Genomic DNA, 17,500 nt, shown 5'->3' on the forward strand with positions numbered 1-17,500 from the left:
ACGGGTCACGTGCCCAAGGCCACACGCGCCGTAATCAATGGGCCGCTGGTGGAAGCCAGGAGTCGGTCTGCTCTAGGCCCCGTGCTATTTCTAAAAGAGGACCCGTTTTCTGCGAGGGTCTCTGAATTGGTCACTAGAAGGGGTCCCCTCTGAAATGGCACGTTTGTTATCTCAGAGTGCTCCTCTACGAAGCCCCGCTCACATAGATGCTGACTGAACACTCTTGGGCCGAGGTGGCTGTTGAGAAACGCCATCGATAGACTCGAAGTGTTCCGGTTTCAGTCCTAGCCAACTGCAAAAGCTCTAGGACCCGAGAAGCGTTTGTACCGATGGACGGCACCTGCTGAAACCCCAGGCGGGTGACAGGGATGGGCACTTGTTCTCTCCTATTGTGGCCTCGATGTGCTTGTCGGGGGGGGGGGGGGCGGCCACAGGCAGGGGGGGCCGTGCTGGGAGCCTGGGCTGGGGCTGCAGGCTTGACCACATGCTGTCGCCAGCTGCGGGATGTCCTGGAGCGGGTCTGGCCTCCCCCTGGGATGCGGGTCTCTCTGTCCACCAGGCAGGGGGATGTGGGGGGTGTGGAGGTCCCTTCCACTCAGGAGTTTGAGGAGGGAGGAGGGGTTACTCACCCACTTCCCCTTGTAGGAAGCGTTGAGTGGGTAGGAAATGGAAAATTTAAGCTCCTCCACACCACTTCCGTAGACCCAGCATCAGCTCAAGGGTGTGCCTGACTTGGGTCCTCTCAGACAGCCCTGACTATTGTCCCCAGAGGCCAGACCCTCGGCAGCCTGCCTGCCGGTGATACCTGGGGTCCTCAGCGGGGGCAGTTTCCTCCTCTGTCCTCCCCGAAACTGCACCCTGCCGGTGATACCTGGGGTCCTCAGCGGGGGCAGTTTCCTCCTTTGTCCTCCTCGAAACTGCACCCTGCCACGTGGCCAAGGTGGCGAGAGGTGCCCATATTATGGGCCACTTTCTCCCATGGGACCAGCACACACTCCCCGAGCCCAGAACCGCCCAGGAACCAAGGGGAAGTGGGTGTAGCAGAAAAGCTATGGGTGGACGTCCCTGGGCCCACTCCTGGGGTCCGGATGCTCCTGGCTTCCTGGGAAGACCCAGAGAGTGGGAAGGGCGGCTCCTCCAGTTTGCGAGGCCCCCAGGGTGTCATCTGCAAAACAGGGTCATGAAACGTGGGGCATCTAGGAAGCACCCATACGTCTCCAACAAGCAAGCGCCGTACGGCCAATGCAGTGTGGGGCCGGTCCAGGGAGGTGCGGCCCGAGTCCCGTCCTGTACCCGTTGGGGCCTCTGGCACCTGCTGTGGGCCCATCGTCTTGTGGGAGCTATCGTCGTGCCCCTGCACACTCTCCACACCCCACTCTGTGTTCCCTGCTGGGGGCATGACACCTCCGCGGGCCTCTGGCTTGTGAGCTTCGCGCTGTGCAGGCTCTGCTCTGCCCAGTGTTGGCCCGAGGACCTGGGCCCTGTGCCTCCTGACCCCGCTGAGTCCCACTTACTCCTTGGCCTCCCTTCTTGGGCTTTGTGGGGGTCAGGGAGAACTTAGGGGTGCTGTCTGCCACAGGTGGGAACATGGCGAGAGGTACCTTTCTGTGGTCAGTCAGGGTAACGACCACCAGGGTCCCCAGTCCCTCCAAAGAGGAGACATTTACTATCTGCTCATGAGCCATGTGGTGTGTGGGCTCCCATGTCTGCCACAGGACTGGGGTGTCCTTGTTGGTTTAGGGCACTGCGGTGAGCATGTCTAAAAGTGGCCAGACGGACTTGCCGCATCTGCCCAGAAGCGGGGGGACGGTGGGCTTCTCCCACTTAGTCTGCCCGTCTTGGTTAGGTTCTTCAGCCGGTGCCTTCAGGGGCTCCCGTCCCAGATCAGACCTTTGCAGCTGTGGGCTTTTTGGGGTGGGGGGCGGTCAGTGGCCATTGCAAGAAGAACGAGATGGCAGAACCTTCCCTGCCCTGCCTGCAGACGGCAGGAGGGGCCGGGCTGAGCTTTGTATCAAGCGCGGGAGAGACCAAAAGTGAGTGAGGGCAGGACGTCTGTCACTGGCCGGCGGGTGTCATGAGTGCAGGGCCTGGCATTGCCGGGGTCGGGGCTGGCTGGTGTCCGGGCGGCTCTCTGTGCAGGACGCCGTCCTCCTCTCTGGCTCCTGGGGTGCTCCCCTCCTCCCTGCTCAGGGTGAGGGCGGTCCCTTGGTGAGCACCAACTGCTGCCCGCTGGCCCGAACCTGGCTTCCATTTCTGCCGTGGACGTCGCCTGCACCCTAAGACTGGGCTTCCAGGGACACTGGTCCGGGGTCCCTGCTGCCCAAGGCTTTGGGGATTTCTTCTGTCAAGAGTTCTCCCACGAATGGGCCTTTCAATGAAGCCATTCAGTGAGCTCAGTCTTTCCTAGCGGGAGGCTAATTTATTGCCTCCCCCCACACCCCAATCATTAACGGGAATATACATTTCAAACGCTGTGTAAGGGATACGGGGCCCGTACACTCTCAGGGAGCAGAGGAAAGGTGGGGTCATAACCTGTCTGACCTGGAAGCTTCTGTCTGATTTGCTTTGCCCTGAAATTGATGGGGACAGTGAAGCAATCACGGGCAATTGCACTGTCCCCACTGAAAACTGAGCCAGCCCTTCTGGACGTCAGGACCCGGGCAGGCAGCCCCTTCAGGGAGGGCGCTGTCCCCTGGGCATCTGGCTCCCATCAGTCCCCGAGGCTGCCGGGACGCCCTCGCAGGGAGCCTTCCCGGCCGGCCCAGGCCCGGGGATAATGGACCTGTGCACAGAGAAGGGGCCCCGCCCGCCAGAGGCAAAGGCCTAAATGATCTGTTTACAGCCATCTGAGAAACACCAGATTTTTCAGAACCAGACCCGATTAGTCAACCCAGAGTGGGTGTGGGCGCTCTCTGCTGCCCCCACCCTGGGAAGCCCTGGGAAGGGGAGGCCGGCCAAGCCGATCCCTCCAGACCCTTCCGCCCGCTGCTTTCACCAACTACTATAAAAGCACAATTACCTAGGGAGGCAGCGGCGGTTCAGTTGATTAGCACGGTGAATTAAAAGAATGAGTCACAAATGACATGTCCGGCTCTTCCATACTAGTCCTTCGTATTCCCAGTGTGCCTCACCCCTGTTGTAAGAAGGTCAAAAATTAGAGAGAGAGAACAATTTTCAAGCGGCTAGCACTTAGGAGCAGAATTAACAATCACTCAGTATGTAATTGCCAGTTAATAGTAAATTGCCTTTTAGGCTGTAAAATGCAATATAAACGGGTGGGCACCTAAAATTAAATTAATGAGATATTTGCTGCATTTAAAAGTGAATAGTGCAAATTAATAACTGAGCGCAATGCTTGTTTTAATATTTGTCTAATAGTGTATCATTTGCTTGTTTAATAATAATTAAAATAGTCCTGGCAAATCGTCCTACCTGAGAAACTGCTGGTAAATGGTGAACTGAGCAGTTTCACATGTATAACTTCACCAGGAGAAACACATCACATTGTTAAGAGCAATAAAAGAAATTATTTTTTAATTAGAATATAGGCATTGTCGTGTTATCTGATTAAGACAAATTGGAATCTGTATGCTTCTAATTGGAGTTCTGTTAGAACGAGGACTAGTTAACAGACACGTTTCCAAGCGTGAGGTGCTCCTGCACAAATACGAGTATCACTTTTCTGCAAGTGTCCACGTGGCAGAGGGTCTCCTGTTCCACAGAAGAGCCGAGGCTAGTTGGTGGTGGCTCGCCTTCAGGCATCATTCCCCAGGACACCGGGGTGCAGCCCACGGCGGGGGGCTCCCTGCTGACCTCCTGCACCTGACTGCTTGCTGGCCCACCCTCATGTTAGAGATCTCTCTTGCTCGTTTACAGAAATGATCACAAATTTCCAGGAGTCAACATGTTGTCTGCCAACGGCCAAACCCAGTTCCTAACCAAGATATGGGCGGTTGACGGTCAACACATCCAGAGCGGGTGCAGCCCGAGCTCGACTGCTGTGCTCGGGCCCAGCTCGGGTCTGCAATGCATTTCCTTGACGGGGACATAGAAATGATGATTTTCTGCACAAAGATGTGCATTCAGTTTGCTGCTTGTGAAATCATTACTCAGCCAGTAGCTGCTAACAGTTTGTGATCTTCCCGATACAGTATTTATGTGTGTGTGTGTGTTTTTCTTTTTTAAGTTGGATTGTGCCTTAAACGGGGGACATGTCGAGGCAGGGACGGCCCTGTCCTCAGGCGCTGTCCTGACGCTGGGCGGGTGGTGGCGGGGGGGACCGTCTCCTCGCCCAGGGCCTCCGGTTGCCTCTGGCAAGCTTCCCCCCGTTCACCCCCGCCTCACGTCACCCCCTTGAAAGGCACTCATGTTTCTGAAGTGTTTTAAAGATCTTTTGTGTGCATTCAGATGTGATTCTGTCAACAGTACCATTTGACCACAGCCAGCACCAACTAGCTGTCCCCCAGGCCAGCGCACTTCAGACAGATTCCTTGTATCCACAGCGCAAATGAATCCTAATTGCCCCCCACAAGTCATACTGTTTTTACCGTGCCTACACTAAATGCTCATGACTTCTCTTCAGTGTGAGTCACCTGCTTATTTCAGTTACAGATTTTTAACCACATATGTGGGCCTGGTGGAGAGACAAATATTGTAATTACGGGCCCCGGAGTTTGGGGAGGCTTCGGCCTGTCGAGGAGCGTGCCCTGGCCGGGGAGGCCCGGCGGGTCTTGGCTGGTGCCTGTCTGTTCCTCTCCGTGAGCGCCATGGGTGGGTGTCACGGTTCCTCCTTGGCGGTTGGAGGGTCAGTGGGAGGCCACCGTCCCTGGTGGAGAGACCTTTGCCCTTCTGTGAGGAACATTAGGTGGGGCCGTGGGCTCAGCTCAGGGCGTGTCCAGACCTGTCTGGCCTGGGAGAGCTGGGACTGCTGTCTGCGTGGCACACAGCTCCGCCCCCCGGTCCCACCCGGCCCACCTTGGCGTTGCTCATTTGTTCACTTACTGGCGGGAGAGGGCAGGTCTCTGCCCGTTGCCTGGGTGGTGTGCACACCGGGCCGGCCGGCTGTCTTTGGGGTCATTGGCAGGGCTCCTGAGGGCCGCAGGGGAAGGGAGGGCGCCCCCCTGGTGTCCCCGGGCGGTGCAGCGTGACACCAGGTAACCAGCGGCTGGTCTGCCGGCACGCGATGCGGGCGCGGGGAGCGCGCACATTCAGCAGCGCCCCCTCCTCGGGAGCGGCGCCGGGAGGGCTCCCGGGGTCACTGCTGTCCCCTTCTCTCCTGTCTCGAAGGGGGCCTGGAGAATGAGACACACTGCTTGTGCTATTCACAAGTAGACTATTTGTCCTAATCAGTGACACCCATTTACTAGAATTGCTTAAAATGAACTATACCTCATACAGAAATCGCACATTTAGAGACTTCCATTCATCATCTGAAAATTGAGGGCCAGTAAACTTTTCTGCTCCTCCAGTGGGATCATAGGCATGCATCAAAATGTTAAAAATGATTGGTGAGAGGGAGCTGTCACCCATTTATCAAGGAAAAGAACATTATTTGCTAATTTCCCAACCAGGCTGGTGACAGGGTGCTCCGTCTTTGGACCCACGGTGACCAGCATGGCCTTTTTGTTATTAGTACAAGTCAAGCGCTTTTGGGCAGTTGCTAACAAGACACATTTGTCTGTCATCAGAGGGGCTGTGGTGGTTTTCCAAGTGGCTGTGACCAAAGTCGGCTCCCGGTGCCCCGATTGGCTGCACTTCCCGGGGCCGCGCTAACCCAGGAGGAGAAACCGACTGATAAATCACGAAGTTTCCATGTCAAGGTGAAGGTATTGACTCTCCAGCACCAAACCTGACGAAATGTAGCCGAGAGGAGACAGCCATTTATCTTCCCCAAAGGACAAAGGGGTCATCTGGGTTTCACTCAGTGATTGTCGAGATGTGGACGGGCGGAGGAGGCGGGCCTGGACCCCTCCGCCCGCTCAGCCCCCTGCACCGGCGGGGTCCCTGGTCCCGCTCCCCGACTCGCCCAGGGGGCCCGCGGGAGGGGAGTCACGGGACCGAATGGGATCACGAGCGGCGGTTTCATTCGAGTCTCTGGTCGGCAAGGATGCCGGCCACACTTCTGAGAACAACTCGGAAAGGGCACGGGGGGCGGGGACCGGGGAGATCACCACTTAGAAGTGCAACGAAGTGACTGTAGTCCACCCAAGTGCAGAAGAGAGCAGAGATAATAAATGTAAAAATAAAATCACACAAACCCCGCCTGTGAAAACCCGCAAGTTCAACGATGAAGACCAAGGGCAGCGCCAGAGGAGAGCCTGATGCGGAGGTGTGCGGTTCTTTTCATGCTGAAGAAAGGACTAGATCACCTGGTGACCCCGGAAGAAGAGAAACAGGAACTACACGTCACGATTTTCTTTCTTCTTTCTGGCTTACCACGGTCGTGGAGGCCCCAGGCCTCCTCCCGCCAGGCCCATTTAGCTGGACACCGGGCAGGATGCGAAGGGCCCAGGTTGGAAGCTGACAGGGGGCGTGTTTCGCTCCCGTGTGCTGGGTGTGGGGACAGCGAGGCCGCCGCAGCTCGGGGCCCGCCTCGGCTTCATTTTGGGGGAAGATCTGCAGACCTGTCTGCACACGTTTGTTCCGTGTCGAGACTTGGGTCCCAGATGCTCAGCCTGAGAAAAAGTACTTTTAAAAAATTATCATTCACATCAGTTGGGCCTTTTTTATTCATGGTAGAAAATGCAAAATGAGTAATTCCTTTTGTAGAATGGTTTTTCAATAAAAACGACAAAACGGGAAGCTGTTAGTGATGCAGGCTGTTTGCTATGCCCCTCCCCCCCCCAAAATACAAGTTTTCAAATGCTCTTAATGAGCATATGGAATAACTTGGTTCCACAAGGGACCTGAGTGCATGTGTTACGGCACATATGCTCGAGAAGACTCATTACAGACGGTGTTAAATTTTAAATACAGAAAATCCCATTGAGACAATCGGCCACTGCAGACCGTGGTAAGCATTGGTGTAAATCGTCTTTGGAGGAAGTTCCTTTAAGGGGCAGCCGGGCAGTGGGTCTGACTCTTCTCCTGGGCAAATGCCCCCCTTCCCTGCCCTCAGGAGGCGGGCCTTCCTGACGTCTCCCACACACGGAGGTCCTATTGCCTGGCCACGCGGGCCCCAGGGTCTGGGCCCTGTCCCGCTCTGAGCATTGAGGACCCTCGAGGACCCAGGTCAGGGCACCGAGGTGGTTGGATATTGGGGATTCTGCCAGATTCCTTCTCCATCTTGTCACCCCTTATTCTCCCGGGAGGCCCTCGGCTGGATGCCCCTTGTCCCTGCCCCCCACCCTGTCACAGCCCTGTGGACGGTGGATGGTGGACGGTGGGGGGAGGGGCTGGTGGCCTGCAGCACAATGGTCCTCCCCATCCTCGTGAATCTGGGCGCCTGGCGCTGGTGGGCAGCCTGTAGCTTTACCACGAAAATCACTCCATCGCTGGTGTTGGAGACCAGCTCGTGCTTTTCCTAATGAACACGTCCCCAGTCCAGAAACATCCTCCGTGAGCTTCCAGGTGCCTTGGTGCTGGGCTGGTGGATGAGTCTCGAGGCCGAGGGAGCCTCTCCACATTTCTGTGGGAGCAGGACCTTCGCGTGGGGGTGGCGCAGATGAACACTTCACCATGAACTTGGCCTTGGACCACTGGGTATTCCCAAGCTAAAGCCTGGAAACGCACCTCATGTGCTTGTCATCAGTTAAAATGGAGGTTAATTCAGAGGTTGACTTGTTTAAATACCACGAAAGCAAGGGACACGTGCGCGAGGTGGGGGGCTGCCACGTCACGTGGCTCCCTGCCTGTGGGGAGCTCATGCCGATGGTCTGTTGTCACCATCTCTGCGACAGCGCCCCAGGTCACGTGAGCTTTGTCAGGGCACCGTGGTGAACACCTGTTGTGCTGAAGCCCTCTACCCACCCATCCCCATGCACCCCTACTCCTCACTGCCCAGAATTCTGCAGCCGCTCATGTCACTCCTGCCCTCTGCCCTTGGAAAATGCCCCCGAAAGGAATGACATTCGAGGTGAACATGGTGTCGAAGGATGTGATGTTGAAGCTTCCTGGCAACGTGATTTGGGATTTACCCATGGCATCTGGAAACATTCGGGGTTTTCCTGATGCCCGCCTGCAGCAGGGACTCCGCTGGGCACCGCAGGGGATGGAAAAGAGAAGGGAAAGCATCTGGGTCTTACAGGTGCTTGGGGCGGGGCAGCACCGGGCAGTGGGATCCTCACCAGAGGAAGGAGCCACGTCTTCTTCTTGGCAGCCTGATGCCTGGTTCTGGGCTGTACTCGGCAAATGACGCACAAGCTACGTTTACGATCCCAGTGACTCTGAGTCTTATGGGAGCGAAACAGATGTAGAAAAGAAATGGATACTCATAAAAGGTGCCAAGTTCTATGAGAAAAGGGACAGCAGAGGCACTGTGGGTCTTCTAGGAGGGAGACCCCAACAGAGATGGTGTGGAGGGGCTGGGGAGGCTGTCCCCTGGACATAGGCAGTAGGAGTGGGGTGTTTCCAGGCAGAGGGAAGAGTGTGGACCAAGTGTGAACTCAGACGGAGCAAGTCTGGGGGAGCAGCCAGGGGCCAGGGTGGCAGGGAGGTCCCATGAGGCCACAGAGGCCTTCTGATCCCAGTACAGTTGGGGACTTGGCAGCCTCGAGAATCCTGTGTTCAAGGACTGTGGTTGGGGGAATTCCAGGATTTACATTAATCTCGGCGAGGTCTTCAAAGGCTGTGCCTTAGAACATTCCTGTCCCTGAATACCAGGAGTTAGAGATGCCTGCGTGGAGATGGGAAAGGCGGTCATGTTGGGAAGCCACGTTACGCTCCCTGAGTGGGAGGCCGGCCCTCTGCCCCACAGCTGTGGTCTGCTGTGTTCTCTCAGGTGTGGGCCTCCCTCTTTACACGAGGGCCCGAAGCACCTCTACCGCGAGATGGCGTTCAGACCGTGGAAGGTATTTCTGTCAGGACAGGGATAGCTGGCGTGTATATTCAAACCCAGATTAGAGACATTTCCTTCTTTTAAAATCTAGTTTTTTATTCAGATATAGTTCATGTAGCATAAAATGCCCCCAAACTGTACCATGAGCGGGTTTTAGTATATTCACAAGGGTGTGCAACCGTTCTTAAGTCAGGAACACTTCATCACACCAGGAGGAACCGTGTATGCATTAGCACTCGCTCCCCACCGCCCCCCTGCACCCCTGCTCCAGGAACCCCTTCCGCCTCCTGTCTCTGTGTGTTGCGCACTCCTGACATTTCATGGAAATGGACTCCTACTGCACGTGGTCCTTTGTGACTGGCGTCTTTCCCTCAGCATTTTGTTTCGGAGGTCACGCGCAGGGTAGCATGCATCAGATCTCCGTTCCTTTGCGGGGCTGAATACTATTCCACTGTTCGGAGAGACCTCATCTCATTTATCCGTTCATCAGCTCGAGGACACCCGGGTGTTACCGATGAAGTGGCTGGGACACATTTGTGAACAAGTTTTTGTGTGGACAGATGAGAATGTTACATTTGCTTTGGCTTCTCAAAATCAAAAATGTTGTGAAGCCTTCTGCATTGGTCTGGAATCTTCAGGAAGTCCCACGGTTGTTAGGTTTCTGAGCACCTCTGTGCACCTTGCGTGGAGTGGGGTGGGTGCGGTGACGCGGGGTGACGGCCCTGCCTTCAGGGAGGAGGATGGACTCCTGAGCAAGTGAGCACACGGGCTGGGCATGTGTGTCCCTAGGGGGCTGGCTGGCTTTGGAAACGCAGGGGTGGGGGTCTTTCTGTAGCAGGCACGCTTCCAGCCCTGGGAGGGGGTATTACCTCCACAGCTCATTCTGCAGCTTATGTCTATACGGAGATTTTACGCTGGTTTAAAGTGTGCAAATCCATTGCCGGGATGGCTCTCCACAGAGCGTTATGTTGCCTGTTTGGGTTTTAAGACCCTTTCTTGAAAAAAAAAAAAAAAAAAAACAACAAACCTCTCTCAGAGGGTTAGCAACACTAGGACACTTGATTTTTCTTTCTTAAGGAAAGGATGACAGATCGTGTGAGACCTTTCGTACACTGAGGGTGATTCTTATTGGCTGGCCTCTCCGTTCCTCTTGCTCACGGGCTCTGTACACGTACAGGGAGCTCACGTGTGTTAGAACAGCCTTGGTGAGGGGAGGCGAGGCTTATGGGATGGCCCGTGCCCTTCCCCACCCTGGAGCCGCCACCATGGGGAGTCCGTCTCTGGGCTCCCCATCCCCCGGGGACCGAAAGCCATTCGAGAAGTGAGATCTGCTGACAGACCACATGACTCCGTTTTCCTTCGCTGCCCGGCTGGGCTTGGTAGGTGTAGTTTCCACAAGACTATAAAAGCGGCAAGCCCATGTATTCTTTGAGGTATGTAAACAGCATTGTTTGAATGCAATCCAGTAGTTGTCAGCAAGGGTATTATTTTGGTAACAAGGAAGATGAGCTGTCCCCTTTTCTGCATTTGGTGTCACATCACAATGCCGCCATCCACTGCCAGGCGGTGGTGAATGGGAGCGGGTCCCTGTGCACAGGCCGGGTTGGGCTGTCTGTGTGAATACCAGAACAATATTCCCCATACGAATGAGGGAGGCACCTGCCTTCCAATTAGAAGTCAAGTGTGGCACTTTTCCCATCCTTAGAAGTCTCGGTTACAGAAAATACCCTTCAGCTAGCAGGTCGGAAGGGCTGCTGGACTAGCGGCCGCGTGAGCCGGAGGTTGACCCCGGGCCCGTCGGAGCTGCCCCTGCTGGTGTTGGGCCCTGTGGCCGGGACGCTGGGAAAGCCAAGTCACTTTGGGGAGGGCAACCTGTGGTTGGCCGCTCGATGTCCACGAAGGGTGACCCGAAGTCTTCCTGTTTGCTCCCACCCCGGGGGCCGGGCAGGGGCCCAGGTGGGCTCCTGGGGCCCACGCCCCTGGTGAGTGATGCACAACTGCGGTGGCCTTTGTGTTTCCCAGGCACGCCACAATGCCTGGCTCACCCTGCCGAGTTCTGTGATTGAAATTCATTGCCAAATTTATTGAGAAATTAATGAGAAAAGCTGCAAAGTATTGACTTTGAGAGGAAAACACAACTCATCTTGAATGAGGAGGAAAATGCAGCAATAATTTAGCCAGTATTGATTTGGCCCTGTCCATGTATTGATCTTCATTTTACAATATTAATTTGCACCTGCAATCGGCTGCAAAGGGAACCGATTTCATTTCGTGGCTGCGGTAATGTGCAAAGCATTAGGTGCTCTTAAGAAGTGGGGGTATTACACGTCGTTGTCGGGAAGGCAGATTTTTTTCCCCTATTTTTGCTTGTTACTGAAATAGACTAAAAATTAATTTTTTTGTCGGACAAAATATGAAAGCGAAAACCCATCTAAACCGTGGCCCTCCTCTCTGTTGCATGGGCCGCTTTTCATCCACACGCGGAGCCGTCAGCCGCCTGAAACTCCAGGCACCTCTCATCATCATCCCGGATCAGTTCAAAGTTCATGAAATTTCTATGAGCATTGATCTCGCCCCATTGATTTTTTTTGCAGCAGATCTTTGAAATTTTAATTTCCCGAGCATCTGAATTTCTTGTAGATGAAATGCGCTTGGAGGAGACAGTTGATGATGAAGTGGAGAACTTAGCGTCATTTTAAAGCCTAAAAAAGGGAGAGAAAACAGGCCTTTGCAGACCTTGCACAACGTTTTGGAGGTGGAGTGATGGCAGGCGCAGGGTGGGCGGAGGGGGCGGGCACAAGGTACTGGAGGGGGGCTAAGTACCAGTTTTGTCCTCAGCGGCCACACATTTTTAATGCAACTTTTTTTACAGTCATTTTTGAAAGAAAAGCTATCTGGAGAAACAGCAGGACAGAGAAACATTCTTCACTGTGCGATCATTTGCTCACAGCAGTGTTTATCACCTGGTCAAGTTCACCTAGTTACTTATCAGTGGGACATTTAATAACCTCAAGGTGATATAATTGCTATTGGCATTTTTCCCCCTTGGATTCAGCTGGTTAATGTGTAAACTACTTGTCAGCAAATAGCACTTTGTCACTGAAATCACTAACACCCTCTAGAGGGATGTCTTTGTATTGAGCAATTTAATTTTACTTTATTTAATTTTTACACATTACAACCTGTGTTCATTCAGGCACACTGAAGGCTTGCAGTCTGTCGGGGCAGGGTCTGGGTATCCTGTTAGTAAAATATACTATATCTTACTTAACAATCCCCGTTGCCTTAATTGAAGCACACTCTTGTCCCTCGGAAAAGGAACTGCAGATGTTCTTATTATGTAGTTATGCTGCTAATGTGAAAAACTGCCTCATTATGAGGATCTGTTTGTAGCTAGAAAATGACTGCATTATGACAAATGCATGATTGGGAAGTTACAGGAAGATGATCATTATTGAAATGAAACTGGAACTCATTTAATAGCTCCAACCAGCAGCTGGAATGAAGCAAATGAATGTCTTCCTGTTTTTATTGTCATAGGCAGGTTTTCCAGGCAGGAGGAACATTTGTGCTAAACCTAAAACTTCTTGTACCTTTCTTAGCTCGCCGGGCTTCCGTTTAAACAATAGAGAGGCGACGGGAAAAGTGGTGCGTTTCCTACCTGTGAGTGTCCCCCCCTGTGCGTTTAATGCCACTATTTTAAAACCAGGAGTGTGGCTGTAAGAGCAGTTAGTCCGGGGTACTTGGAGGGTTGGCGCTGCGCGTGGGCTGGGCCGGGCCCCGGGTCTCCCCGGCAGGGCTGGGCGGGAGGTGGCCGTCCCAGGGGAGCTCCATCATCCCGACCCCTCCTTCCTGCTGCAGCCCAGTCCTGGGGAGCAGGCGGGGTGCCGCCAGGCCGGGAGGGGGGGACAGGAGGCCCCCCGCGCCCTGGGCAGGCAGCCCACCACAGCACCATCACCACCGAGGGGTGGCCTCTGCGCTTGGCTGCCCCCTCCCCCCCACGAGCGCCCTTGGGAGCAGGTTTCCCACAGCCGAGCCCCCAGCATGTAGTAGCTGCTTAATAAATGTCAGGTGAATGGGCGGGACTTAAGGCCGTTTCTTTCCTGGAGTTGCTCTTTGCAGAAAAACACCACTGGCCCCAAACATACACGCTCTTGAGGCTGAAATCGTGCTGGTGCGTTATCAGCCCAGAGGTCCTGGACACATCCCCCTGCTTAACCGAACAGGGCTTATACCTTCATGGACTTGCTATTGGAGTCTAATAAGATCATCGTATACGTTTGGGGGGCATTAGAGTTGAACACAGACCTCGGGGCAGGGCTGGCTGACAGAGACGGGGAAACCATCACAACGAACCCTGAAACCGTGTATGTCCCGGGAAAGACAACCCCGCCGACTCTGGCCCGGTTGGGGCTGTGCCGGCTGCAGCTCCAGCCTGGGGCCCGATGCCACGTTCTGCCGCCCGCCACGTTAGCTCTGGCAGTCCCGACCTGAACTGACATCACAGACCGTTAACGTTTATCAATTGCACGATGATTAATCCCTCAGTACACGGGCATGACTTAAATATTTAGAATGCTGCTTCTGTTAGGACTTTAATGCATGTAAAGTAACGAGATTAACTCTAGTACACTCAAATGTATTTAAATATGTCTCCGTCCCGAGCTGTAGGCTATTCCGGCGTGGAGGATCCACTGCTCTATGTGGCCGTGTCAGGCTCTGTTTGTATGACCCGCGCTGGATGCTGGCCTGCATATGATAGCCGGATATCTGGCTTTTCACAGGCTGCCTGATTGCTTGCCCCATTTGGCATGGAATGTGATTCCCGGCTATTCTAGCTTCTGATTCATTCAGGTTTTATTGCTGTGTAATTTTCTTATTCTAAAATAAAAGCTCTCCAACAAAAATTACTATGCATTAGGCCGCGGTAGCCTACTCAAATGGATATTAATACAGTTTATCTCTAAAAGGACGAATAATGTATTTGAAACAGATAAAAGGCCCTCCACTAAATGAGGAATGTTAATATCTTATGGCACGGTTAATAAAGAGATATTTCACAAGGGAGATTTGTTTTATGACTTTTGATACAACAGCCTTATAATCTGACATATCTTAAATGATATAATTTTGCACATACATCCATCTCTTTTATACGCAGCAGCCCATCTTAGCGAGATTTGAATTCGGAACAAATAATGGGCACTAATTACTTTGGGGGGAGGCAGCTTATTACAAAACTCATCCTCTCCGACGCAGATATTGCGGAAATCCGTGCAGTAAGTTGGAAGCTTATAACACATTTTGAGGAATGTCTTGTTTTTTCCCCCTTCAGAAGAAAATAACATTTGTTTTTGTTGTGTTTAAGGCAGAGTTTAAATTAATTTAACCCAGTGACACATGTTCAGAGACTAAGCAAGCTGCTAAATAATTCCTTGGAATAAATTGCTCAGGAACCAAGTACATTAATTTACGGCTCTCCTTATGCTGACAGATGTGAGGGCGGCAGGAGGACCTACAAATATTAACATAAAACAAATTTGCTTTATTCTTCTTCATATTTCTTCTTCATCCCCGACTTGAGCTCACCCAAGGCTCCTTCTCTAATTATCCACGAGGTCAGTAAGCAAAATTGGGAAGAAGCTGGGAGATCAATACAAATTATTCCTGAGCAAACCAGTGCTGACAGTTTGAATTGCAGCATATGTTTACCCAAAATCAGGCAATTTATCTTAATATCAGCAAAGTAATGCAGTGCAGGTGAAAGGTCAGGCAATCTCTCCCCCTCATAATTACCCAGTTCTAAAACAGGAAAGTGGTATTGATTGGCCTGGCTCGGTGCTCTGTGACTGGACGTGCTAGAGTCTTGCCCTGGCTCGGCTGGGCCCTCGCCTTGTAAACTCGGCGCGCCGAGGATTTATTAGATGTGCGCGCGGGGTCCTGTGCTTTCTCCTCCAGTTGCAGAATTTGCCCGCGACGTCTGCGCGGCTCCCGGTCCCGCCAGTCGCAGCGTGACGGGTTCCATGCGGTTGGGCCCTCGGAAGGCCTCGGGCCGGCCCCGCTGCGGGCAGCTGCCAGCAACCCCACCCTCGGTGATCAGAAACCTCCCAGAAGCACGAGCACGCGCCACTCCTCCCGGAGGCGCAGGACGAGGGCCATTTTTTTCTAACTCTTCCAATGTTAAATTCATCGGGCGTCCAGGAGTTGAGCCCCCCGGATGGGATTTCAGGCCGCACCCGCGGCGCCTGCCCGGGCCCTTTGTGGCGCCCGGCCTGGCGGGGAACAGGGTCGGGGGGTGGACCTCTGGGGGCGCGGCGGCAGGGCCTCTTCCGAGAGCTCGATCCTGGCGGTGCACTCGAGATGTGAACGCTCTCTGGGCCGAGGTGGGAGGTGAAAGGTAGCCTCTTATTTATATTGCTTTGAAATATTTTCCGTCTTAGAAGGAGAATTATCAATTCAACTGAAACACTGGAAAATGTCTCTCCCAGAATGAGAGTGTATGGTTATTACAAGTCATAAAGCTTCTGAAAGCTTGCATTAAAGCGTCCATCACCTGTCAGGGCCATTTGCATGAAATCAATAGTGGCCGCCCATCTATCTTTTCTGATCACCTTTCATCAGGCCGATTCATTAAGTCAAACAGTCATGGTGATTAGCTGGGAGAGAGGAGAAACCCTGACACGTTAGAAATGCACAGTGGGCCACCCTTTTTGTTCCCTCATCAAGAAATGTAATACTTTATCTAATCCTTTTTGGGCCAAGTCGCTGGGTGAGGCCCATCCGCCCGGCTGCCGGTGTGGCACTTCCGCCTTGACACCCTTGTCCTGGCCCCGGGCAGAGACATGACAAATTGTCCCCCAAGTCAACGCTGACAGCTTCTGATGATTAATGGTTTGATTATGAAGTGGTTTTACACATATAGAATTTACATCACAGAGAGTTAGAAATTTTGCCATGTCACATACGCCGAGGCATTCTGAAGAGCTTTACTATTTGCAAAGAAAAAAGAGGGCAAAATCGCAGCAAAAGCCATGTCATGTAAAATCAATACGTCGGATCAATGCTTTATTAACAAGAAAATGTCTTACTTCACATTCCTGTGCGGACCTTTGTCTCTGGGATGTATGATGGAATGTCAGATCATATTGTGGCCCTCAACTTACGGGTGTGTTATTGAGTGTGCGTGCGAGTCTTCCGGCCCCGGCGCGTCCGAGACCCGCCATGGGTGTTGACATCAGCGCTCGAGGAAAAGCGGTGACCAATTATTTCAGAGAGCACTTTCAAAGGCAGCCTCTAACCTCGTTCCTCGAAGCCGGCGCCTTTGTGTTCCCCGCACTCTTGCAGACCTGCTGAGTTGGGTGGTGTTAATCATCAAATTACATGCTGACTAATGAGTGATGGCCCAAATTGTGGGCTGCGTAATGAATAGATGGCGGCAGGTCCTATTAGTCTCAGAAAACCCCCTGATTTATGTCGCGCCATGCACCGTGGCGTTACTCCACGGAAAACGATATCTACATCAAGAAGTAATGTACTCTAATAAGTATTTTCATCTTAACTCACGTCCCCGGGCCTCCGGGCTCAGTTTTTGTTGGAGTCACGCGAAGCCATAATAAAGCCCAATGGCTCCTTATAAAGCTTGTTAAACACAGAGTGTGCAGTCGGACGGAGTCCCGGCCATGATTCATGCACTGTACACAGCGCGTGTGCCGCTGATTTATGGCTGCGCACAGTTCATAGTCAAAATTACAATTTGAGGGATAAAAAGATTAATTACTATTTGTGGCCGGCAATTTCGTGAGGCTGGTGGAATGATAGTGCTCTACATCAGTTTGTAGTCAGCCATTCACAGATTATTAAAGCTTTGCAAGAATAAGTGCTCCTCCTGCCTGGTTTGTGCTCAGGCAATATGCTAGACAGAAAAGGACCACAGGGATAAATCTGCAGCTAGCAATAGCTGGACATATGTCATAATTGCCAGTTTCCCATAAATCCCTGGCCAGGGTGGAAAGCACCGCGTGATGTAGACAGTGATCATGACAGTGGTGATTGCTATGTATGGCCCCAAGACTTGCAACCTTCTGCCTGCACTGCCATTCTTACAATATATTGAGTAACCCATTGACTTTCTTCCAGTCTAATTATAGATTAGAAATAATCATTGCTTTTATGTGCAAAAGAAAGGGGGGAAATCCATTCCTTAAGACAGAGCTAGCGTTCGGGGGTGCTTGCCTCCGAGAGCGTCAGAAAAGGAGAGTCACACATTTATTTGTAAGTGTGCAATAAACGAGTAATGGATGACATAAAAGTAATTAACCTGACCTACATTTCTGTGTCCTGTTACAGCCCTTAATGAACCAACCATAGATTACGGCTTTCAGAGGTTGCAGAAAGTGATCCCAAGACATCCGGGTGATCCCGAAAGGTTACCCAAGGTTAGTAAAAGAGCAAGTGGTGCCCTGCGCGGGTCCGCCACCGTGCCGGTTCCGGTTTGGGGGCAGCAGG

At 52.8% G+C, this 17,500-nt stretch overlaps 1 protein-coding gene across 1 annotated transcript in view; it reads left to right on the forward strand.

The window, feature by feature from the left end:
- The window catches only part of EBF3 (EBF transcription factor 3), a 116,344-nt gene that overhangs the window by 87,181 nt on the left and 11,663 nt on the right, over positions 1-17,500 (forward strand). Inside the window, exon 10 of the mRNA XM_081823031.1 lies at positions 17,342-17,430. Within this exon, the coding sequence (XP_081679157.1) occupies positions 17,342-17,430 (89 nt within the window). The remainder of the gene's footprint in view (positions 1-17,341; positions 17,431-17,500) is intronic.

This window comes from Leptonychotes weddellii, chromosome 6, assembly GCF_054177405.1.
Source record: "Leptonychotes weddellii isolate Sample4059 chromosome 6, ASM5417740v2, whole genome shotgun sequence".
NCBI lineage: Eukaryota > Metazoa > Chordata > Mammalia > Carnivora > Phocidae > Leptonychotes > Leptonychotes weddellii.